Here is a 26637-nt window from a genome sequence, read left to right as displayed (position 1 = left end):
TTAGCACCACGTGCAATGAGAAGATTCCCACAGGTAAATTTTCATGAGGAATCACCAAAAGAAACTAGATAACTTGCATTATCCAAAGTGCTAGCAAAGAACTATCTGCAATGCCAAGTCATTATCCAAACGGACAGATCCAATCAAATTGCGATAGGAGTGAAACCACTCTCTATGAGGGGTCACACGAAAAGAAGCCCTTGAATATATCAACCTACATTGAGTATACCTTGACAAAGCATTAGTGAGCTGTAAAGTATTAAGAGAAAAAGCTGAAAGTATGAAATCATCATCAGAAAGAATTAGTCTACACAACATTAATCTCTTCAATCTTAACACTGGACTTGTTAGGGACAATGCTACGATCATCATTTTTGTCATGTGCTTTACCCTTACCCTTTTCTTTGCGATTGTCCTTGCGCATTTTATGGTACTGCGGCTGAATATGCCCTGCTTTTCCACAGTAATGACAAGTCAATGAGGACTTATAGCCATGTGACTTACTACAAGATTGTCCACGCAAGTGAGAGCAGGATTGTTAAGAGTCTATACCACGGCGGTCATTACCGCTTCTACCATTATTGCCTCTAACTGTCAAAGAATGAGAGGTATGGGAAGCATCGATATTCTTCTTGTTAACCTCTTCAGTCAAGAGTGCACGAGACTGTCCACGCAAGTGAGAGTAGGATTGCTGAGAGTCTATACCACGGCAGTCATTACCGCCCCTACCATTATTGCCTCTAACTGTCAAAGCATGAGAGGTGTGGGAAGCATCGATATTCTTCTTGTTAACCTCTTCAATCAAGAGTGCACCCACCTTCTACATCCTGCAATTGTAACCCATTAGCAGGTATGTTGGCACACATAGCAGTACGAAATGTATCCCATGATTCAAGCAATGTAACTAAGAGGAACAAGGGAAGAAGAGTGCCCTTGAATTCAATCCCTTGTGAAGACAAATGACTGATAATGGAATGAATCTCATTTAAGTGAGTAAACATAGAAGTGCCCTCCTTCATGCGAAGGTCCATGAGTTGCTTCAGCCAATACATTTGAGAAGCGAGGCTTTGTTTGTTATAGACATTGCAAATCTTTTCCCATAATTCCCATGCGGACTGCTCATTACAGACACCATTATAGAATACTTTCTTAGATAGGGATAATATGATGGTGGACCTATATAGCTAATCTAATTTAGCCCAATCCTTTGCATCAATAAGTTTGGGCTTGGCACCCTTACGTTTCAAGGGTCTAACCTGCATTTTCTACACTAAAACTTGCCAGATTTGGGCCTTCCAGTAGCTGTAGTTGGTGCATTTAACTTGTCAATATTAAAGATAGTACTATTAGTCGAGCCATCACTGACAACATCGTGACAGAGATAGGTGCTGGCCCAAAAGTAATGTTAGATCAGCTCACTAAGTATCAATTGCGTACATAAAGCATGACAAGAGCATGTACATGTCACCAAGTTCCATGGTCTCACTGTAAGACCCTTAATCTCAACTGTGTAACCAAAAGCTCAATGTAATCTCCAAATATTAAGAAGTGGCTCCCACTAGGATGAAAGTCAAGTGCTAATGCTAGTCGAGCAAACAAAGCTCAAAACATCATGTGGAAGGCATCCATACATCCAAGATTCAAGTAGCATACATCTGAGAACATTGGACTCAAGTATCTTGCAAAGCTCGTACTAGAGCATCAAATAACCATACATAACAGTGAATGATAACCAATGTCAAGATTCAAAGCTCCAATCTCAGCTCAAAGGCAATCCGGAAGCATAACAAAGCATGTAATATGAACCATAAGCATCGGTACATCACCCGGTATAATTGGTAAGCACTCGGGAGCTATAGGCATACGGTTTTATACTAAAATAACTTTCAGATCTGGTTATTACAGCAGTAAAAAAACCTCTGTAAAACTGAGAAAAAGAGTGATCAAATCAGTCCAATGCCATCTCACATCAATGCCATATTATCCCCCAAGTATCTGATATCAATACATAGGAATATGGACATCCCGGGAAGCATATACAAGCTCCAATGTCTAAGAAAACTATGTTCAGACTTGTATAATAGTAGGTTTGTTGTTTATGACAGCAAGGATGCCGGGGAGTGTCGGGGATGATTGCTTGGTGCGGGGAGCAATGCCTCCAATTGGGGAGAGGTGGGATGAAGCTGGAGAAGAAGCAGGATAGCCATGCGCAAATCATGTTGGCTGTTCTTGCTGTTGTGGCTGCCATTGCTGATGGTATTGAAGGCTCGAGGAAGCTCAGTAGGTCCAAGGGAAGCCTTGGGACAAGTCTCAGCTGATGGGAAGAAGTTGGGGGAGAAGGTAGAGCTCAATGCATACCTCGGGGTGAAGAATCCATGGCTGCCATTGAAACTCTGAGCTAAAGCTTTTCTTCACAAGCTGAAGCAATTTTGGGTTGAGCTCCTCAATGCCGGTGCTATGGCTTGATACGAGTTGAAGGGAGTGAGCCTTGAAGTGGAAGCTTGGAGCAGAAGCAAGAGCTATGGTGGAAGGAGCAAGAGCAAGGGAGAGAGAGACACAAGATGTGGGAACTTCAACAGTCACAATGTGTGACCGGCTTCCCTTTATTCAAATGTCATTGAAAGAATGAAGAATGAAGTGATAGTGATGGGCTTCGGCCACTTGCAGTGTATAGGTGTGCAGGTACTGTCAGTGTAACTAATACATGGGCGGCTAGGCATAGGTGCCTTTATGGAACACATTCAAAAGAAAGATATCTTTGTACAAAATGCTAGAAAGCCTCGATGCATAATCATGCTCTTTGTGATGAACAGTGCATTTATCATTCTCAAAGACGGCTTGAAATCCACTTCTAATAAAAAGCAGACACTGAAGGCAAGTTCTGGGCACATACAGAACATTCGAAAGTTGGAAATTTGTGCCATCTGCTGCCGTAATCAATATCTCACCAAATACTTAAACTGCATGAGAAGTGTTGTTGGTGCAAGATACCTTCTTGCCAAAAGGGGTTGAATGTATAGAAGAGAACAAACACTTTTTAGAAGTAACATGTTGTGGTGCACCACTATCAAAACACCAAGTATGTTGAGTTTCTCTTGCACTAAAGGCTGACCCATCCATAGGAGAATCACAACCGCATGTAAGAAAAGCATAGTTCCTCTCCACAATGTTGACTGAAGCATCACCCTTAGTTGTGCAACTGGTTGATGTTTCTTGGACAGCTATACCACAATCCTTTTTTTTCTTTTTTGCAAGCCATTTTTTGCATTCGTCAATGTAATGGCTTGGCATTTTCTCTTCTTTGTAGATTGATCTGCATCATTGCTGCCCTTATTTGAAGACTTTCCAATATCAGTCTTGGGTTGATTTGCATTTTGCTCCCCTTTCCCTTTGCCTCAATATCTAGAAAGCATGGCTGAATCGCTTGAATGTAGGGTCATATTCTTTAGATTTTGCTCCTCTTGAAGCAAGAGACCAGTCAACTCCACGAATGTGAGGGGCTCAGTTGCCCTCCTCAATGACAAATTCAGTGAAGCGTGAAAACCAAGTTATGATTTTGGAAGAGAGTTCAAAGTGATGTTCACTATCTTAGCAACTTGAATCACTTCATCAATGTTGAGCAGCTGCTCATGCAAATCTTGGATGTATGTGATGTGATCTGTCATAGAATCACCTTCATTCATGTGAGCATTGGCCAACTCTCTACACAAGAAAGAGATGCGGGCCTTAGTCTTGACTGTATACTTCTGCTCTAGAACAACCCAAGTTGCATGTGAGGTTTTGCATGGCTGAATGTGAGGCATGATGTCTCTTTTTACTGATAGAGCTATCAAAGAAAAGGCTTGTGCACTTCTAGAATCCCATCTCTTTTGGTTAGGTGTAACAACTACGGGGGTAGTAACAAGCCGTCCTCCACCTCTCCCTTGCCTAGGAGGAGGTGTGCTAGGAGCATTTGTTGCAGGTTGAACTTCATCACCTGTGACATAATCCTATAATTTCTTTTCTATAAGGAGGTTTCGAATAATGAAACTCCTGAGGGAGTAATTTGTACATTCCAATTAGTCCTCACTAGTAATGATGCCAAGAACATCATTGTTATTCCTTGCCATAGCTGAATAAAAATTGAATGGAAGTTGTAACCAAAACTTTCAACACAGAAGAGGCGTAAATGAATCCTCCTTGGGATCCCAATGCAAACAAGGGTACTTGGTATACTAAAACTGTCAAGAGCTGAATCACTGTTGTGTAGCCAAACAATGGCTGTGAATGCCTCCATTTCTGTGCCCAAACTGATCAGAACAATGATTTAGTGATGTGCCACCGACAATGTGCCTTTGAAGGCAGAGAGTAAAAGCCCCAATTTTTTGATTGAAATTTCAAGAAGTTTTAGAAATTGGGTAAAGCCCGTAAAAAACCCCCAAATTTCTTGGCTATAAGTGTGAGAAGTTGATTTTTTTTTTGAAATTCAGGATGAGACAAGCAAGATGGATGAGAAATTGCACAAATTTTTCGAAGCTCCAAATTCTAAAATTAGGGTTTCTACAATTTTAGGGCATTTGAGTATTTTTGCATAGTTGAAAATGGCAAAGATGGGCAAGATGGACCGAAAATTGCCCAAAATTTTGAAAACCCCAAATTCAAAAATTATGCATTTTTTGTTTTCTTCTAGATTTACAGAAAACGATGGATAGGGTTGAGAAAATGGTAGGTAGGGTTGAGAGAGGCTGCATGTGCAGGGTTGCATGTGAAATTGCATATGGAACTGCGTTCAAGCTAAAAACAACAACAACTTCTCCAAAACAATAGCTCCTCTTCCAAAACAACTACTTCTTTTCCTTTGTCGGTTAGGTGGACTTCGAGTTGGTGACACCGGTTGAGCGGTGGTGAGATGGCACCTGTGTGTTTAGCCTTGTACCAAGCTCAATTGTTGAACACACACACACACACACACACACACACACACACAATGGAAGATAGTAAGAGTGGGTAGCAATTCCATAGTCAATAGGTGCAAGTACTAGAATGATAAAATGAAAGTATAATAGGTCTTAAGTAAGTTAGACCTATCCCTAAATCAATTGGAGTTAAATACTCTAGAAATAGTGACACAACTTATTAACATAGTTGCGTCCATACCACACATTAAAACATTAGGCACTTCCAATTCAAACATTGTCAAAGTTTATGTCGAACTTGTAGATGGAATATAAAGGGTTGCGGAGCACCTAATTTGGGTAGTCTAGTGGCAATCCAAAGAGATAGTGCAAGGTCTTTAAATTCTTGTGAATATATGTCCAAGGTCTTCTTTCCCATGTTGAGCTCAAACAACTTGCAAAATTTTTAAATCCGATTATTGGCCACAAACTACTTTCCCAAAATGGAGTAAAAATCCGCCCATGTCTCTAGTTTGGGGCGTAGCCCTGCCCACCAAGCGTTGCCTTCCCCTGCAATAGAATTTCTCTCTCTCTCATAAGCTGTCCGCTTGGCTAGCCATGAGTCAATGTTGGCCTCATCGTATTCCTTCTTCTCCCCTTTAAAGGGATCGGGTTGGAACTGGAGAGGCAATATCCTCATGGCTACAAGCACAAATGGAAAGTGAGGACTGCAAAGCTCAGTCAATTGCCGTTGCATGTCTTTAATTTGAGTTTGCAAAACTGCCACAAGGGATAGTGTGCATCAAACTCTATGGAAGAAGATCCTTGAGGATGATGTTTGTGTGTGTTCGGGTTCGTTGGGCATCCTCCAGGTGCCAAGGTTCGTTGGCAGTAGGTACACTGTGAGGAGCCATAACAACAATAGAAGAGAGCAATGTGGAGAGTGAAGGTGATATGAGAGGTTGAAGAGAGTGAAAGAGTAAGTAAGAGATTGTTTTATTATGTTTTGAATTGACAAAAAGTGTTCGAGAGTGGAGAGTATCAGGTCCAATAACAAAAGAATGATGTAAAAGGTCTCTGCATTCAATTGTCCAAGAGTGGTGATCACACAATGATATGGACAATAGGGCCTTTGAGTCCTATAAATAGGACATGGCTACCCTAACCCCGAAGTGCCCTTAGTGCATTTGCACTAGTCACTTCATGACCATTGTGACTAATGCTACTAGTGCCCATCTGGATGTCCAAGGATGTTATAGAAGGAGCGGGTGTGGGAGTGTGTAACACAGGTGTAGCAGCTCTGAGATAACCTCTACTGCAGAAACTGGTTGTCAGACAGCAGGTGATGTTCGACAACCGCAAGAAGTCCCAAATTAGCAGGGCAGCAGCTGTAAACTAAAAATGCAGTTGTAGGCTGGCTGTAAATCAGGTCACCGAGCTGTATAGGGGTTGTGATCAGCAGGGGCAGAACTCGAACAGGTGCATGTAGTCCTAGGAGTTAGTTTTGAGAAGAGAGTGCTTTAGTTGGGTAAATTTCGAGGTGAATTTTGGGGCAAAAGGGGAAGAGTAATAGGTTGTCAATTCCTAGGCACATGCATGATGGGAAATTTTAAAGGTAGAGAGAGAGAATTATTTGCATTGATTGGCAGTCTCAAAATCCAAGTTAAAATGCATAAAGGGTTATTGCTGTTAAAATAATGAACGAGAGAGGTGATGCCTTTAGTTAGAAGAGAGTCTATTGATTGGCAAGCCCTAGGTGTGCATGGAAGTTTCAAGGGGGGGAGAGAGAGAGAGAGAGAGAGAGAGAGAGAGAGAGAGAGAGAGAGAGAGAGAGATTACTTGTGGCAGCCTACCAAGATTGATTTGAGATGCCTTTTGCCTGGAAGTCGATTATGAGTATAATGGGGATGATTGTTACGTAACTGATGTTGATTATGATGAAATGATAAGGTTGCAGATTTATGGCAGTGTTCTTGATCCAAAAGAATGGTGACTTACATTGATGCTTACGAGGCCATGAGTAGATTGGCATTGCATTCGAGGCAAGATAAATGCTGTTTCTCTATTCAATGGTCACAATGGCGACCTTGTTTGACAGACAGCCTCCTCTTCTATTAATTGCCCCATTTGACGACTGCATATGCCTTAATCTTTAATGCATTAAACCTCTTCATTAAGACTTATGATTTTTTAAAACTCCATTTTGCATATATTAATTATATTAAGGCTTGTTACTAAGGAAGTGGTATCTGTTGCTTCTCAAATCCGTTCTTTTGACCAACAAATTCCATCAGATCTTGGGCAAAGTACAAGTTGAAAATCTTGAGTTGCATGGTCTTGAAATGTTGGTTTTCATTATTGAAATCTGGGTACATTACAATGAGAGAAAGATACAATTGTCGGCTCAAGTTGTGGAGGCTGTCCAACAACCACTATCTTTCATGGGAATGTGGTAAGAGAAGGTGGCCATCCTCAAAGTATGGATTTCAAGTGCAGCAAACCATCAATCAAGTGGCAATTTCCTGTTGCTTAACAAGGGAGATTGAGATTGGCAGCCTGGGAGGGTGATGATGTGAGTAGGAGAGAGGGGATGAGCCATGAAAGGGGAGAGGGAGGGGGTTAGGAGGCAGCATGTGGGGGGCGGGGTGCGGGGGGGAAGGGAACAGTGAGTGGAGGGGGTGGGCTAGCAATACATGCAAGGGAGAAGAGAGATGACTTGCACCCTTTTTTTTGGGGGGGGGGGGGGGCAAAGATAACAATATTTTCAGATAGTAAAATGATCGGAACGTATTGCTACATGTCTGAATGTTGCTTCAGATTGTTATCAAGATGTATATCTGATTTTTAAAGAGTTCATGTGTTGAGTATATGGTGTTATTTTAGAAAAGATAATTGCTGCTTTCACTTGGTCCATTCATTTCTAAAAGAGCTAGGTCTTTGCAGAAGCTTCCTGAAGCAATGCTTCATATTGTTATCAAGATGTATATCTGATAATTAAAGAGTTCATGTGTTGAGTATATGGTGTTATTTTAGAAAAGATAATTGCTGCTTTCACTTGGTCCGTTCATTTCTAAAAGAGCTAGGTCTTTGCAGAAGCTTCCTAAAGCAATGCTCCCTGTTGGAAACCGGCCTCTTCTGTCTTATGTGCTGAATCTTCTTGAAGAAAACAATCTTAAGAGAATTACAATCGTAAGTGTCAACAATCATATCTTGAAAGAGCATTCCATCAGTACCTTTACTCAATTCACCACTGTCAGTACAAACCTGAAATACTGCTGAATTTTATAAGGTTTTGCTCAATGGACTATGGTGCAGTTTGTTGAGGGTGAGGATGCTAAATCAGCTGTTGTGAGTTGGATGGAGGGAACATATGATGGCCGGGCATGGATAAAGGTCAAGAATTCACTGCAAATTCTTGTATACACTCACAGAATGGGGTTAAAGTTCATTGTGAAGGATGTCAGTCCAGTAAAAAAACATACATAAGATTTTTCCTTCAGAGAAAATATTAGCCATTGTGATTCCATCTCCCCCCAAAGATCAATTGTGCTTACATTATTTCTCCCCAATTACAGGTCCAGGCATCTGAAGAGGATTCAGGAACTGCAGATGTTTTGAGGAAACATGCCAATGACTTTACTGCAAAACACATTCTTGTATTAGAACATTTGCCACAGCTATATGTTAAATTTCAGCACAAATTATGTTTGTATGGGTCCTTAAACCTTTCATGATCTGGTTGCTGCTCGACACATCGTCTTTGGCAGGTTGTGAGTGGGGATCTAGTGTGTGATGTCCCACTTGGTGCAGTGGCCGCTACACACTCTAGACTGAATGCTTCCATGACAGCACTCTTATGTCCACGATTATCAGCTGGTGTCTCTGATGGCAGCTCGGGAGTTGGAGGAAAAGACAAACTAAAACAGCAAATAAGTGATATTGTTGGCCTTGATCCAACTCAGCAATTCCTGACATTTATGGCCTCAGGTGTGTTGTTCCTACCTTTCCTTTCTCTGACATGGCTCCATTTAGGGGATCTGCTTACCTCCTTTTGTATTGGAATTGATGCTGTAAAAGACTTGGGAGTGTTCTATCTGGGATATTTTACCTTCTGACAAACAATGTGGTTTTGACTAACAATTGAAATGTCCTAATACATTGGTCTTTTTAGAGGAGAGAAATATTTATGTGTTGCTCCTACATGCCAAAAATCCTTGATAAGTGTCACAAATCCCAAATATGTTGTTCCCACTTACAAAAAGAACTAGCCCAAGTGTTTCTTAAGCTGTTCTAAAGTACTAGATAAACCAAATCAGGGATGGTCTGCATGTTTTCCAAGTAGAACAGAGAAACCATAATTTAAGAGGAAACACCTAGCTAGGAAACAACAAATATTTGAAAAGACTAAAAACGGTAGGGATCGGATACAATGTGGAGTTTATATGAGGGTCAATATCTCATGGGTCTATCTAACTTGGATAAGCTGAAGCATCAAGGTACGCACACGTGTGCGCGCGCGCACACACACACACGTACATCAATATATACACAAACAAACAAACAAGCAAACAAATAAATATAAATAAATAAATAAATAAACGTAGAGAGAGAGAGAGAGAGAGAGAGAGAGAGAGAGAGAGAGAGAGAGAGAGAGAGAGAGAGAGAGAGAGAGAAATGAATAGAGAGAGACAGAGAGAGAGAGAGAGAGGCGGATGAAGAGAGAGAAGATGATCGATGGCGGGCCTGCAACCCCCGTGACCTAGCGACCGTCGCGCCTGTCGCTGCCTGCCGTGCTGCGCCCGTCGGGACCTGTCCGTGCCTGCCGCTGCCTGCCGTGCTGCGCCCGTCGATACCTGTCCGTGCCTGCCGCTGCTGCGCCCGTCGGTACCTGCCGCGGCTGCGCCCGCCTGTTCCAGCCGTCGCCACGCCTGTCGCAGGTACGCCCGCCCGTTGGTACCTGCGCCGGTCAGTCTCTGCCCGTCGTCTGGACCTGCGCCCGCCTTCATCCACGTCTCACGCCTGCTCGCCGGACGTCGGCTGCGCCTGGGTGTGCCCGCCTTCGTCGACGTCTGACGTCTGCCCTGCTGCACCATCGACGCCTGCCCTGGGCCTGACCCCGTGGCACCTGCCCTGTCGATGTCTGACCTGTGCAGAGTGCGCCGCCTGTGGTTGACCGCTCTGCGTCAGCGTGCAGGGCTGACGCAGCCCCGTTTACGCCTCCTGTGTTTGACCCGTTACACGGCGCCCCGGTTCATCGGCGCGTGTCTGTCCTGTTCGTCGTTGCAGTCCTGTTGCTGCAGCCGGGTGGTGCACTGATTTTGCAGGACTGCGGGACCTGCACAGCGCGTGAGAGAGAGAGAGACAACGAGAGGGAGAGAGAGAGAGAGAGAGAGAGAGAGTTCGTCCTCTGTGTGAAGACAGCAGTATGGCTGGCCTGGATTTGGACTTTCTTGACCGGACGGTGGCAGCCCTTGGCCCTGATTCCGATGCAGAGGAGCCGGAAGATATGGTGCCATGCACGGAGGAGTTGCCGCCGAGTTCTGAACAGCCACCTGCCGGCAAACGCTCCAAGCCTACGCCTGATGAGCCAATGAGTCCTCCGGAACGCTCCTATGCGCAAGTGGCCTCTGATCCGGTGGATTCGCAGGAAATCGACTGGGAGCATTTGCTGGACTTCGCCAATACTCTACTTGGCGATTATGTCCAGCATAATACCGAATCTTTTTCTGTTGCGGGAACGGATGATGTGCTGGAAGCCACGGTGGACCCCAAATCAGTCTTGCGATCTTTCTCGGTGTTCTATGACCGTGCAGTTATTCTTTTCTTCACTGGTAGGATCCCAATGCTTTCGCATATTCGCCAGTGGCTGCACCATCTATTGCAAGGGGAGTCGGTTGAGGAGATTTTCCTTGGACCTCGCGGGTTTTATGAGGTCCTGCTGAAATCGGAAACGCATCGTGTTGAGCTCCTGTCCAAGTTGCCGCTATTCTTTGATCGCCGCCTGGTTCATGTTGTGCCATGGCGCCCCATGGCCGACTTCCAGCGTCTGCTTCAACGCGAATGCCCGGTGTGGGTAGAGGTGGAAAACTGCCCGGCGGTCTATTGGCCTATGTTGAAGGATGCGATGGCAGTTGTGGGAACAGTGCTGGTTCCCCCAAGCCTCAGGGCGATGAACCGCAACCGTTTATGCATGCTATGGGACACGGCCAGGAAAAGGCCCGCGTGGCTTCGCCTCAATTGTTCGGGCATGCATCCTTTGTATTTTCGCTTAAAATGGGGCAACTTTGTGGGCCACTGCTTTTCATGTGGAAAATTGGGGCATTTCATGGCCGAATGCCCTGAAAAGCACTCGTCTTCGGATGATGCGCAGGTTGTGCTGCCCAAGGACGACATGGTGCTTGATGCCACGCCCCAGGAAGCCCTTCAGTCTCCTCATGTCATGGACAAAGGCAAACAACAGGTCCGAAGTATGGATTCCCGTCGTACTGACTGGATTGAGGCACGTCCTCAAAAAGGTAAAAAGTTGGATACAGGCTTGGCGGATCCTGGGCCTCCCGCTTCCCAGGATTCTGTGCGCACGTATACGCGCCAGAAAGAAATGGCCACTTCACAGCAGGCTCCGCGTCCTAGGGCCCCGTCGGGCCCCCGCAATCAGTCTCCAAGGAGAGCCTATACCGACGGCCCCAGAGGCCCACCTGCCAAGCTGGCGTTCGATGCCAAAGGAAATGTTATTACACCCTGGGATCGGCGTTATCCCCGCCCCTCTCCCAAGGCAGTGGATTGCCCTTCTACCTCCAACGCAGGTCGCCAGAATTCTTTTGCAGTATTGGCTGATTTTCTGGATGAGGGTGTCCTGGATGCTCTCGCGGAAAAGGTGAAATCGAGGCAGCAGGTGCCTCGTTCCTGATTTCCGTCTTTGAGGATACATGAAGATAGCCACGTGGAATGTGCGAGGCATTTGCTCTCGCCATAAGCAACATGCCATGTGGACCGTCTTGCACGAGAACCAGTGGGATGTATTGTGTGCAGTTGAGCACAAAAGTCACGGTGAAGCAGGAAAAGTGATGGATTGTCATGGATTCCGCCTGTTTTATGCAGGGACCCATGCTACGCACTATTCGGGCGTGCTGATGATTGTCCATGAGAAATATCAGCCTGTCCTTGTTAAAAATGATGTGCAGGGCCGCTTTCTGGTGATCGAAGTCTTATTTGAAGGCGAGATTTTATGGCTGTTGGGCCTCTATGCTCCGAATGATCCCGCATCCCGGCGGGATCTTTGGTCCACTTTGCAGGGCTCCATGTCACTCGGCCGAAGGGGATTCTTGATGGGAGATTTCAATATGTGTGTCGACTCTTCTCAGTCCACTTCAGGGCATTCGGTAATGGATACGCCGGAAAGCCGGGTGTGGAGTTCTTTTGCTTTGCATGTGCTCAAGCAAGATCTTTGGTCGTGGCTTCACCCTTCTTTTTCAGGATTTACTTTTCATTCCGCACAATATGCAACTACCTGGTCGCGGCTGGACAGAATGTATATCATGCAGGGCGATGACTTTCTTCCCGACATGCTGGAAATGAAGGTCTTGCGGCAATATGCGTTGTCGGACCATTTCCCCCTCCAGCTTGAGATGCGGGCACACTCTATTGCACCTTTTGTGCAATTCCTGGATAGGCTCCCTTTACGCTTCAACTCCTCTTATCTGAAGCATTCAGTTTTCCAGGGCTATATGCAGCAGTTGATTGAGAGGTTCTTATTGGACTTCGCCTCTGAGGGCTGGCCTTCATTTGCAAGGCTGCTCTCTAATGTGCAGCGGGTTGCTCGCCAGTATGGGATCCATCATGCCTCGCTTTGCCGCCGGCGTCGACATGCAGCAGAAGACTTACTGGCCTTGGTCCGTTCCTTGCTCCTGGATTCCCCTGATGATGATTTTCTGCTGTCTCTGGAGAGGCGGTTGGCCCATCTTATTCAAGTGTTTCAGTTGAAATCTTATCAACAGGCCAAGCTGCACAACTTGATGGACACAATGCAAGATAGCACCTGCCAGTCTCATAAGTTCTTTCGCGCCTTGCATGCATCTCCGCCCCGCGAAAATATGACCAGACTCCAGGATTCGGAAGGTCGCATGGTCACGGATCCGCAGACCATTGTCACTATGTGCAGAAACTATTTTATGGATCTTCTTGGTTCCTCTTCCTCGCCTTCTAGCCAGGTTACGCATGCCCGTGCGGTCTTCTATCATCTGGTCCGCCAGCAGGTTCCAGTTGATATGCAAGCCGCTTTGGAGACGGATATTTGCGAGGACGAGGTTATGGACGTTTTGTTGCACCTGCCGAATGATAAAAGCCCTGGCTGGGATGGTCTCACTAATGAATTCTTTCAGACCTCGGCCACGCAGTTGGCGAAGCCATTGGTGGCCATGTTTCAGCAGGTGTGGGAAACGGGGGTCATGCCCTCCTCATGGAAAGAAGGCCTTATCAAACTAATTCCAAAGGTCCCTTCGCCGTCAAAGTTGCAACACTGGCGACCAATCTCTTTGATGGGCTCCATGTATAAAATCTACTCCAAAGTGCTGGCGAATCGGCTCCACAAGCACCTTCCAGCTATTGTGCATCCTCTCCAATATGGTTTCATTAAGGGCCGCAACATTCTGCATAATATCTTAAATGTGCAAATGGCCATTGACTATGCGCGGCACTCCGGTCAGGAAGTGGTATTGATCCAATTGGACTTGGAAAAGGCATTTGATTATGTGGACTGGTCTTTCATTGCAGACCTCATGTCGGCCATGGGCTTTGGTACCCGAATGTCCCGATTGATCTACACCATCAGTGCTGAGGCTTCCTCCAGAGTTATGCTTAATGGTGGAGTTACAGAGCCATTTGTCCTTGCACGCTCGGTCCGACAGGGTTGTCCTTTGAGCCCCCTCTTCTTTGCCCTGGCGACTCACCCGGTCCTTTCAATGTTATCCTCCATGGCAGCCTCTGCCCAGCTGGCCGGTCTGTCTCTTCCGTTGGGTCAGCACTTCGTTAGCCAATCCTTGGCGGATGACACCTTTATGATTTTGCAGGCGGACAGGGACAACATTCGAAGGGCATTAGATGTTTGGACACTCTTTGGTCAGGCCTCTGGGCTTCACATCAATGCCCTTAAGTCAGCCCTTCTCAGTTGTACGGAGCCTGATTTGCAGTCCTTAGGCTGGCAAGGCCAGGTGGTTTCCCGTGGCTCCATTGTCAGGCATCTTGGATACCCATTGGGGGTGGATGTACGGCCAAAAGCCCTGCTGGAGTGGATTTCACAAAAATTGGCAGCAAAGTTTATGTATTGGAAGTCGCAAGCGTGGCCATTCCATGTCCGCCTCAAAGTGGCCCAGACAATCATGCTTCCAATGCTAACGTATTTCCTGCCATTGTTGCCATGGACTCCTACTACTTTGAAGGCCCTCACTCATCCCATCCGTTTCATGCTATGGAAGAAGGACTCACTGCAGGCCGGCATTTCCTGGATTTCTTGGTCACACGCATGTACCCCTAAGCGCATGGGTGGCGGAGCGATTTTGGATGCACACACTCATATGTTAGCTCTCCGTTGGTCCCTTTTTCGTGCCATGTGTGTGGATCGCCACCCTTGGTCCATCATAGCCCGTTATTTTCTTGAGGACAGCGGGCTCCGCCATGGCAACACACGGCTTCGGGCCTCCTGGTGGCATGTCCTTAATGCTGACTCTCGTGTTTCCAGTCCCTCGTCCTCTTTGTTACTGCACTTGGTCGGCTCTTGGAAAGTGGTGCTCCAAAAGGCCCGCTTGCACCCAGTGGGGGACCGCTTGCAGACTAACTCCTTTCAGCTGGAATTGTTGGCAGTATCGAGACTCCTTTCATGGGAAGATAAACATCAACTCAGACCAAGATTTAATCGCATGGCCCGTTTAGGTGTGATGTCGGTTGCGGATGCTACCCTTGCTACTCGCAATGTCCTTGTCTCATTTCGGACTGCTCGGCGACTCTTTAAGATCCCGCGTGGATACCGTGATTTGTGGGAGCAGCTTTCGTCGAAGCTTCAGGGTCGGCAACCCTTTCCTGCCTTGACGGTGGATCGCCCTTGGCAGGACTGGGATCTTGCAGGCCGCCTGAGTCTGGAAAAGGCCTCCACTAATCAGGTGTATCATCTTCTTGTTCAAGATCACCAATGGCTGGGAGAGAAAGCTAACACTGTTTGGGGACTGCGGAAATCGCTGTCATGGTGGCACAAAACGCTGATGGAGGGCTGGCAAAATAAGACACCTTTCAAATGCAAGGTTTTTCTTTGGCGGGTAATGATTGGTGGTCTTCCTCTGGCCTCGGCCCTTGCCAAGCGTCGCATCTCGAATGGCAATTGTTTCTTCTGTACCACACCGGCGGAATCGGCCCGACATCGTTTTCTCTCTTGCCCGCTCGCCAAGAATATCTGGTCACTCTTGTCGCTCATTTGGCGCGCGGTGGTGGGATCCTCGCTAACTCCTTTCGATTGGGTTTTTGTGCGCCCGAAGTATTCCGCACCGCCACAGTTGCATGAGAAGATCTTATTTCACTTTTTCAGATATTGGGGATGCTGGCACATTTGGACCACGCGCAATGCTTTTCTCTTTGATTCGGCCTCTAATGTACCCCGACATATTGCCAGGCTTAAAGGGCTCTTGCATTGGCAGTTGGATATCATCCGACACTCCGACTTGCTCCCTCGAGAGGATTTGCATCCGTGGCATATGGCAATTGCCTCTGGGTCGTTGCCATGATTGGTGTAACTTTTTCAGTGCATTACTCCGGGGCTTCCCCACATGTTGGCCGAGGGCCCTCGTGTATCTTGTAATCAGAAAAAAGAGAGAGAGAGAGAAAGAGAAAACCTCTTCACATGATGGCTTTGTGTCATCATGTATCTTGTAATCCAGTAATCGTGTATTTTTTTCGTAATTAATATAATTACCTTTTACGAAAAAAAGAGAGAGAAATGAAATGATTTATTAATGTTTGCAAGAGGCCAAAATGACCTATGAGACCATAAGTTGTAACCATCTATATAATGATACAAGTGTTCGGGAAGTAAACATTACAATAAGAGAAATCTAGATTTGAATGTTGATAACAAAAGAAAACTAGCTGTGATGTACAATGGGATTCTCCCAATCCCATTTGGTATTCCAACTTCCCTTGCCCTCCAAAATGACCAGCAGTCTTCAATCTGATTTGCCCCTTGATTTGGGCAGTCAATTGGCCTTCACCCTCTTTGATAGAGATGGAAAATGCCCCGAGTTCATTGATTTACTGGTCCCTCCGCCTGAATTTGACTGAAGATAGCTTCAGCTCTATTGAATCCAAGTCTTGGAGCTTCCAATTTCTGGTATGCTTTCCGAGGCTATTGCTAAACCCCAATCTTTGTTGTAGATTAGGGTTTATAGTAGAGAAATCTGAAATTTCTCAGCCTCTAGTGATCTCAATGCTGTAATATTCGGAGCAAGGCTGTAAAAAGGCTGGGAGATGAGAGAGAATGCTGAGGAGAGAGAAAATTCAGACTTTATTGGCAAGAACTGAAGAAAATCTTTCATTTGCTGTTGCTGCCCTGTCTCAACAGCTTGCGGATGCAAAGAACTGAAGAAATCACTCATTTATTGCTGTTGCCCTGTCTCAATAGCTTGTAAATGCTGTCACTTGCTGTTGATTGGTCTTCTTCTATCCCTGGCTGCCTCAGAAGGTCCTTCAATGGTTGCAAATCAGACCAGCAGCATCTCCTTTCTCTCTCTTGTAGGCTGAATACACTAAAATGCCTCTCTCCAGTCTCTAAAGACGTTTTTCAGTCTTGCATGGACATTTTTGACAAGTGACATCGTTCTCAAATGGTTTTCCAACATTATCCATAATTAAATATTACTTTTGAGTCTTTAAATACTGAAAATTAATCTAATAATTTCTTCGGTGCCTTGAAAAATAATATGACTAGCCAATAATTAAATTGGCTAGGCAGCTTTCATTCCCGAGTGTCTTTGCGTCATCTTTGACCATCAGATTGGCGTTAGGTACCATTAAAAGCCACTTTTCTAGATACTTATGGCCAAATGAATGACTTAGACCAACAACTGGCTCCAGATACCACCAAGTACATGTGTGGCATAACTTATAACAACTTTTGCCTTCGATATCCCGTGATTTCCTCAGGTCCTAGGCTCGTAAATTTACTCTAAACCCAATTACACATCACATGTTCAATATTTACTTAACCATGTGATTAAAAATTAATCCACATATTAAGTGAGGTTTCAAAAATACATGTCCTCATAACAGACGCCAAGTAGATGATCGTGATGCCAGGTGGAAGATGCTCCAAATGCAAGGCTTGATGTTGGAATAGAGTTCGTGAAGTAGAAAAGGAAGGGTGAAGATAGCCACGAGCCATGAACCGCAATGTTCTACTAAAGGGGTGTGAGGGCATTGAAAGGGGTTGGTGAGAGAAGGGAAGTGGTGGTGACCAAAGAAGGTGGTGAATAATGACTAAAGAGAGTGGTTAAGAATGAATGAAGTGAATGTCTATTTATAGGTATTTCAGCTTTGCACATACTTAGACTTAGTTGATTCTTTTTCCAACCTTAAGGCACGTTGCCTTTAGGTGGGAGGTTGTTGGGAATAAAAAACCACCGTGCCTTTTATATGTGCTCGAGTATGAACGCATCCTTAGCACTTGTACTTTAGTACTTTACATATAACTATCATAAAAAGCCTAAAAGAGGTATAACTCTTTGTACCCACATGATGTGCATCTCACTCTCTCTCACTCTCTACTGTTGCTCACTCTTTTTGTCTTTCTCTTGCCATTGCCATTGCTGAATATTGAACCTTCACTGCACCTCGGCCACCACATTGTGGTAGTCGTGAGGAGGCCGTGGTACTAGTGGATCCTCTTGTGGCTATAAGGTCTTAGTGTGTCACCAGGTGGTGATACTTTTTACAGTTGCTTTTCTTATTTACTTATATAAATATTTTTTTTCTTTTCTTTTGTTACTGTTGCTTTTTTACCCCTAGAGTTCTCTTGGATTAAGCAGGATCTTTGCATGGCCAGAAGAGACAGCTATTGGGACAAATTAGACTAATGGTTTGTTTGAGCCTTAGGATCAGTTTCATATTGAATGGGCATTGAGGAATAGAATGCCAATGGTTTGGGACTGTGTGCTTAGCCACTGGAGATGGTGCAGGACAATAAGCCTGGCCAAGATAGAAGATGCACGTGTGAGAATACTCACGGAATAAAAGTCACTATAACTGAGCCACATTACACTTTTGATGTGGTCGCAATGATAAAAGTTGCACAGAACAACTTAAGGAATGCAGGGGTCACCATCCCTAAAATTTAGAGAGTTACTATTTTTGGACCCCGGAATCTGTTTGCATCATTGTCTTCGTTTTTACACGAGGATTAATTCTTTGGTCTGTGCCGAGGTCAAATTTTTCATCGATCATGGAGAATTTTAGATTGGAAGGTTTAAACGGTAAAATTGTTACATGTATGCCATGTGGCACAAATTCCCAAAATAGAGAGAGAGAGCATTTAAAAAAAAACGTAATAGGCATAAGGGGCAGATGGGAGAATTAAGTTTGGAGGAGCTGAGGGTAGATTGTTGCAAGAAAACCAGCCATGGAGAGTACTTCTACGTCTCTGACTCAAGCACGGAGGTAGAGCTTGCTCCCTCTGATCACCTCTCTCTCTATTCTCAGAAGAAATGCTTTGCATGATGGATTGATTCCATTGAAGGTACAATTCTGTGTTTTCTCTGCACATGCTGAATAAGAACAATGAACTCTGCTCATGCTGAATAAGAACAGTGAACTCTGCACAAAGAACAGTGAACTTTGCTCATTCTGAATAAGAACAACGAACTCTGCACATGCTGAATTGTAAGAATAGTGAACTCTGCACATGCTGAACAGTAAGAATAGTGTGCTGGACAGCAAGAACAATAAATTCTGCACATGTTGGACAGTAAGAATAGTGAATCTTGCACATGCTGGACAGTAAGGGATGTTGATTTGGACATGCTGTACTATTCCTATGCAGCTGAGATTTACTTACAAGAGATGAAAACCAATTGTTCACAGGTTATGTATTTTGGAACATTACCATTTTTGTAATTTTCTATCTTTTAATTGATAAAGAATTACCGAGAGGGGCGCCGGTCTTCGGGGCCAATCTGGTGTTGAGCAAGGGAGAGAGGTCTCTGTTTATGTGTGTGTATGTAAAGTCCAGGTGTTAATTGAAGGAAATACTGCTTTATGTGAGTCATAGACCGGTTGCATAGTGCGCACTGAATGTATGTTATTGCCTTGAGTATAAAAATCTGAGAGTCCGTGTAGAATAAACTCTGTGGCCCAGAAGGGAGGGGTGGCACAACGAGTGTTTGGGTGTAGACAGATATACTCTAGCGGGGTAGGGAGCAGAGGTCCATGGCAGCAAGCACCGCTGGGGGTTCCGGTAATACTAGAAGAGGAGCACCTAATGGTCTGTCCATCTACCTGTGGAGAAGTCATAGCACCGGACTTAACCTGTAAAAGGGTGGGTGGGTGGAAGAGGAAGTGAAGGGTATCTCTGTCTCCTAGTGATGTAGCAGAAATGAAGGGGGAAATTAGTAGATGATGTTGAATCCGGAACCTATCTTTGCCTTCTTTGATGAACATGGTCTTTAGCTCTCTGAGCTCTTGTACTCTGATACCATATCAGAACAATAAATATGCTTGGATACCATGCCAAAATAATAAGTATGCATTGATACCATGTCAAAAATAACATGTATGCTCTGATACCATGTCAAAATAAGCAACAGTGTAGAGAGACAGTAGCGTTTGCGAAGAGTAACACAGATTGTGTACGGCAAACATTGAGAGAGAAGAGAAACTCAGAAACACAAGAACACAATGAGGATACATTGAATCATGCTATGAGAAGAAAAGTTGATACAGTGGAGCCAAAGCTCAAAAGATAGGTGTACTATCCTGTTTGAATTAGGTAGCAGTAGCTATGGGAATCTGCATAGTGAAGAGAGCGAAACGTAGTCCTTTGGGTAGTGGGCTATCGAAGTAATCATTGGAAGGTGAAAGACAATTGTCGAGGGAGCGGACCGCAGTCCTCTGATGCTGTTCGAGATGTGGAAGGTGATTACCAGCTATTGAGGGAGGGAACCGTCCTCTAACGTCAGGGAGTGACCTAGACAAAAATGCAAATCCCAGAGTGTTGGAGCTTTCAAATGTTTGGAGAGTAGCCCAAATATTGATGCCAGGTGGATAATGATGATACCAGATGATGGAGGATGAGCTGGGCTGCAAAGACGTAGGTCCCAATAGTCTTTGTAATAGAGAGTGATGCCAGGTGATGGAGGAGGAGCTAGGCTACAAAAACGCAGGTCTCGACAGCCCCTATGATAGACGAATGATGAAATCATTGATGCTAGGGAGTGTAGACTGTTGCTAGAGGCTAGGATGCTGAGGCCAAGCTAGAGGAGATGACTCTAGGCAAGGAGAAGACCTCTAGACTAAAAAACGCAGGTGAAGGTGGAGTGTGAAGGAGAATGGTGCTGATGCCAAGTAGAGGATGGTGACACTAGATGGAAGATGCTTCAGATGCATAGTACGGGGGAGGTTCGGAAACGGGGGAAACGGAAAAGGGAAAAACCGGAGTTTCGGCCAAATTTTGGAAATGGAAAAACGGCATTTCAGATTGTACACTAAAATAAATACAATATTATGTGGGTATGTAAATATATCAATGCCTACAATAACATGTACCCAAATTTCATACAAAACTTTTGAGTCCATGTTATATGATTGAAATCATGATTCATTACACATGTCACGACTCACGAGTGAAGATTGAAAAGGTAAGACTCAATGGTTGAAACTTAAGACAGCTTAACACAATTAAGACTCAATTTTCAAAACTGAAGGCAACAAATGAATTATAATTTATGACTCCTAAATCATCTATGATCTAAGGATTAGTGAAGACTGACATCAAGAACAGTGGAGACTGACATCAAGAATAATGGAACAAGAATCAAGATGCATAATAAGTGAAATCAAGATACAATGATACATGTAACTATGTCATGTGAATAATCAATTAAAACTCCAAAGTCCAGTGAGCACGGAGCACTGTGTACTAGTCTCTAGACTCTAGTAACTATTAAGTAATAAGTATCAATATCAATGAATGACTGGGAATTGTAGTTTGGACAACAAGGCCCAATGTCTTTGTTGGGAACGCATGCCAAGTGTTCTTTCACGCGTGTTACGCTCCCTGAATTCTCCAATCCACAATAGTTGCACCACCACTTCTTTGATCCGCCGGAGCCCTTGTATCCCTTGATTGGAGTGACGTGTCTCCAATATGGATCCAACGCCATGATTAGCCTTTAGGTAATGGGGGAAAGAAGAAGAAGAAGAAGAAGAAGAAGAAGAAGAGAAAGAGGAAGAAGAAGAGAAAGAGGAAGAGGAAGAAAAGGAAGAAGTAAAGGCTAATGGGGGGAAGAAGAGGAAGAGGAAGAGGAAGAAGAGGAAGAGAAAGAAGAAGAAGAAGAAGAAGAAGAAGAAGAGGAAGATGAGGATGAGGATGAGAAAGAGAAAGAAGAAGACGAAGAAGAGGAGGAAGAGGAAGAAGAGTAAGAAGTAAAGGCTAAGGAGGAGGAGGAGGAGGAGGAGGAGGAGGAGGAGGAGGAGGAGCAGCAGCAGCAGCAGCAGCAGCTAGAGTGCATCTGCCGTTTTTGTTTTGGTTCGAAACGGCCGGTCCGTTTCGGCAGCCCCGAAAGAAGAGGAGGAGGAGGAGGAGGAGAAGAAGAAGAAGGGGGGGGGGGGGGGAGCTAGAGTGCATCTGCCGTTTTTGTTTTGGTTCGAAACGGCCGGTCCGTTTCGGCAGCCCCGAAATGCCATTTCGGGGTACTAAGTTCAGATGCAAGGCTTGATGTTGGAATAGAGCACCTGAAGCAAAAGAAGGGTGAAGGCAGCCACGAGCCATGAACCGCAATGTCCTCTTGAAGGGGTGTGAGGGCAGTGGAGGGGGTTGGTGAGAGATGGGAACTGGTGGTGACTGAAGAAGATGGTGAAGAATGACTGAAGAGAGTGGTAAAGAATGGATGAAGTGATTGTCTATTTATAAGCATAAGCTGTCTAGTGAAGAAGTGGTTTCTCAACACTTGATACCCCTCTCAAGTGTAGATTGACTCTCTATTTGAGTGCTCCTCGTAAAGAAGTCTATGAGATGCCTCTGATTAGGCCCTCGACATATTGGTGCTTTGCCTTTGAGGATGGTCTCTCATAATCCTTGTATCTCCAAGAGATAGAGGCTAAGGCATCTTTGGTCAGCGTAATCCATAACTCCTGCTAGTGGTCCAAATCTATCCTTGAAAAGACAATGAAAGCAGCCTCGTATATCACAGAATGCCAGACATTGACAAATGTAGTGCTCCTTTGTCTTTGACTCTTGCTGATAAATTCGGCACATACGTTTCGCTAGAGGTATGGATGTATATCTACTAGTCTCAATCTCTAAGTGATCTGAGGAGGTGTGTATTTGGCCGATAGCACATAATCCCATGTGATGGGTGAGTATGCATGTATCTCGGACGTATAATAAAGTTATCCTTAATATTGTGGAGAAAATGGTCTCAATAGAAGGCCATCTTCATTCCCATCTCTTGCACGGTGTTAGCCATGTCCTTTTGGTCTCTAGCTGAATAAGATCTTGCATGATGATCCTGCCAAGATCCAAGTGACTCAAAGTGAGAGTCAGTGTATCGAGGGAGTATTGGAGGGGGGTAACTTGTCTTTGCATACTAGGACCATGTAGCTCAAACCATGGTGCCATTGGGGCATACTAGTATGATGTTTCACCCTTTTGAGGCAAGCTATTGTAAGAACTCAAGGGGAGCTAGAGTGCATCTGCCGTTTTTGTTTTGGTTCGAAACGGCCAGTCCGTTTCGGCAGCCCCGAAAGAAGAGGAGGAGGAGGAGGAGGAGAAGAAGAAGAAGAAGAAGGGGGGGGGGGGAGCTAGAGTGCATCTGCCGTTTTTGTTTTGGTTCGAAACGGCCGGTCCGTTTCGGCAGCCCCGAAATGCCATTTCGGGGTACTAAGTTCAGATGCAAGGCTTGATGTTGGAATAGAGCACCTGAAGCAGAAGAAGGGTGAAGGCAGCCACGAGCCATGAACCGCAATGTCCTCTTGAAGGGGTGTGAGGGCAGTGGAGGGGGTTGGTGAGAGATGGGAACTGGTGGTGACTGAAGAAGATGGTGAAGAATGACTGAAGAGAGTGGTAAAGAATGGATGAAGTGATTGTCTATTTATAAGCATAAGCTGTCTAGTGAAGAAGTGGTTTCTCAACACTTGATACCCCTCTCAAGTGTAGATTGACTCTCTATTTGAGTGCTCCTCGTAAAGAAGTCTATGAGATGCCTTTGATTAGGCCCTCGACATATTGGTGCTTTGCCTTTGAGGATGGTCTCTCATAATCCTTGTATCTCCAAGAGATAGAGGCTAAGGCATCTTTGGTCAGCGTAATCCATAACTCCTGCTAGTGGTCCAAATCTATCCTTGAAAAGACAATGAAAGCAGCCTCGTATATCACAGAATGCCAGACATTGACAAATGTAGTGCTCCTTTGTCTTTGACTCTTGCTGATAAATTCGGCACATACGTTTCGCTAGAGGTATGGATGTATATCTACTAGTCTCAATCTCTAAGTGATCTGAGGAGGTGTGTATTTGGCCGATAGCACATAATCCCATGTGATGGGTGAGTATGCATGTATCTCGGACGTATAATAAAGTTATCCTTAATATTGTGGAGAAAATGGTCTCAATAGAAGGCCATCTTCATTCCCATCTCTTGCACGGTGTTAGCCATGTCCTTTTGGTCTCTAGCTGAATAAGATCTTGCATGATGATCCTGCCAAGATCCAAGTGACTCAAAGTGAGAGTCAGTGTATCGAGGGAGTATTGGAGGGGGGTAACTTGTCTTTGCATACTAGGACCATGTAGCTCAAACCATGGTGCCATTGGGGCATACTAGTATGATGTTTCACCCTTTTGAGGCAAGCTATTGTAAGAACTCAAGGGCGAGTTATGCATTTCTATGTTGAGGAAGCTCGTATAGGCTAGCTATGAATGCAACTGATCTAGTGAGAGCCTCTATGACAATTGAGGGGGCTTGGAGTTCGGCTTTGACAATCTCGTATAGGAGTGATGCCTTACATCTAATCATCTTGAAAATCTTGGAAACTAGGTCTCTTTATCAATCTCTATCCCTCGTATGTGCAGTTTGATCTGGTGCTATTGTCAAGTTTGGGTCTCCATATGTGTACTTCATATAAGAGCATGGGTGTAACTCAAGTATTGAATAGCCATAACTTCATGCGAGGATCCTAGGATTGTATGTGTGAGCACATTCTCTCTAGCCCTCCAAGTGCTGCACATCCTCCTATAAGTCTAGTCTCTGTTGTCTCTCTCATAGAGAAAGTAGGTCCTCTAAATAGGACCCCCAAATATGAGTAAGAGTCAAGATACTCCATCAAATGCCATCCGTAGGTAAAGCTTGGTGCTGATGCCTCACATCTTATCATGTTCGAAATCCTAGAAAGTAGGCCTCTCCATCAATCTCCATCCCTTGTATGCGCATTCTGATCTAGTGCTATGGTCAAGATTGGGTCTCCATATCTGGACTCCATATAAGAGTGTGGGTGTAACTCAAATATTGAATAGCCATAACTTTGTGTGAGGATCCTGGGATTGTGTGTGTGAGCACATTCTCTCTAGCCCTCCAAGTACTGCATATCCCATTGTAAGTCTTGTCTCTGTTGGTGTCTCTCATAGAGAAAGTAGGTCCTCTAAATAGGACCTTGAAATATGTGTAAGAGTCAAGATAATCCACCAATTGCTGTCCATAGGTAAAGCTCGGTGTTGATCTCTTGATCCACTATGATGTCGTGTTAAATACCATAACCTTGGTCTTGCCAAGGTTGACTAAGAGTCCACTATCCTGTGCATACGAGTAGAGTACATTCGGATATCTCGATAACCCTTGTGGGAAGTCAACTATGAACATAATGTCATTTATACTCAATAAGAGGGGTATCCAAATCCCAGCTAGTGAGGTCCCTCTGTCTTCACATCTACGAATGTAGTTAGAGATCTCATCAAAGTATAATTCAAAGAGTGTCACTGAAATGGGGCATCCTTGCTTCACTCCAATAGTGGAGTGGAGAGGCCCTCAAATGTTTGTACTCTGCCAACCACTTGCTCATATAGTGCTAGGATGCCCCCCATGTAAGCTCTCTAAGCACACCAATTTTGTATAAGAAAGCTCTCTTCTTCCACTCTATGAGGCATCTAAGGAGTATCCTTGCTTGCGTGTGTGTGTTGGCTCCTAATGCTATCTCCCTCTATAGATATGTCTTGCTCTCTTTGCATTCCTCATCATACCATCTGTTTTGAGGGATCATCTTGGGAGGAGCTTGTTGCGTGGGTCGTAAGTGGGGAAAAGTTTATCTATTGCCATGTGTAAAGCCTCACTAACATGTTGAGTAAGCTCTGGTAGTGGAATGTGGGGGTTGACATCATATAGTAGTTTGAAGCTCTCTCTAGAATAAATGCATACTATCTCTCTAGAGTAGTATCTCGGATGTTTGAGAACTGTTAGAGATCTACTGTGAATGAGAGGTAAGCATGGTCAATTGCAACTCTGATGGGGGCGTTGAGATACTTTGACATCATGGATGTGTGGGGTGAACATGGGGGCTGCTAATACTTGTTATTAGTCTAGTCAACTCATGTGTGAGTTTGGGCTATGTTTGATATTACTGGGTATTTTAGGCATTTTATGGTGGTCACCTTAGTGATTATTTAGGCATTTATTGTTGGCTGACTAGCATTAAATGCTGGCCAACCAGCTGTCATATTTGGCACATTTTAGGCCTATTTATTCAGTGGCTGCTCCTCCTCTCATTTCAGTCATCATCATTCTTTTGGTGGTCTTCCTGTTGGAGAGAGGAGCCAATGCCGGTACCCACGCAGCCAGTGACTCACTGTTGTACGCGTCATTCTCGTGTTTGGTATATGGATTCCATTTCCTAAGCACATCTTTGAGTTCTCTTCCTTTGCAGTGTTCTTTTGTTCTTTTGTTTTCTTTCTCTTCTGTCTTGCGTTTAGCAGTTTTTTTCAGCACTTGTCTATGCTTCCATTGTTGCACCACTTTTGACAATAGTGTCACGGGGACTTGAACTTTTTGAGATGCTTTAATCTTGCTAGTAACACTTGATTAGTTTAATAATCAAATGTGCGAGGTTGCAAGGAACATGTGATGCACATGGGAGTTATTTCATGGTTACAGGTTAAGGACCCTAAGGAAGCAATGGATGCCAAAGCCAAAAGTTGTGACAAGTTATGCCAACTGGGTTTTGGATGTCAGTTGGTATCAATTTTGGTCCTAGGACAATTAATTGGCAATTAAGTGTTAGTGGTGACACGAGGGACTAGCATTAATTATTTAATTAATGCTAGTCCAAGGGTTGATTAGGGTTGGGGACCACTCGGGGTTGCAAGTGGCCTAGCCAATTTAATTGTGGATGGGCATTTTTACTTTTGGGTAGGGTCGAAAGGGCTGAAATTAATTTTCAGAATTAATTAATTTTAAAAAATAATTAATTGGCTGAAAATTGTTGGGAAATGGGATAAGAAGGCTGCTGCTTGGCAAAAATGCCCACGCAATGGGG

The 26637-nt window shown here is 44.6% G+C and overlaps 1 protein-coding gene across 6 annotated transcripts in view; it reads left to right on the top strand.

The window, feature by feature from the left end:
- LOC148020504 (transferases/nucleotidyltransferase) overlaps positions 1-26637 on the top strand; it is a 56901-nt gene that overhangs the window by 15811 nt on the left and 14453 nt on the right. For 5 of the 6 annotated variants that reach the window (XM_087698266.1, XM_087698264.1, XM_087698268.1 and 2 more), the window contains exons 3-6: positions 7968-8063; positions 8190-8267; positions 8450-8530; positions 8642-8861. In XM_087698266.1, coding sequence (XP_087554392.1) covers positions 7968-8063; positions 8190-8267; positions 8450-8530; positions 8642-8861 — 475 coding nt within the window. Of the gene's footprint in view, positions 1-7967; positions 8064-8163; positions 8268-8449; positions 8531-8641; positions 8862-26637 lie in introns of all 6 variants that reach the window. The other variant, XM_087698269.1, reaches the window with a different exon arrangement.

The sequence above is a fragment of the Lygodium microphyllum genome, chromosome 18, assembly GCF_053477565.2.
Source record: "Lygodium microphyllum isolate KBCC chromosome 18, Lygodium_microphyllum_v1.1.10, whole genome shotgun sequence".
NCBI classification, from domain to species: domain Eukaryota; kingdom Viridiplantae; phylum Streptophyta; class Polypodiopsida; order Schizaeales; family Lygodiaceae; genus Lygodium; species Lygodium microphyllum.
Note: the sequence above shows the minus strand (reverse complement) of the source record. Positions and strands in the feature narration are given on the sequence as shown.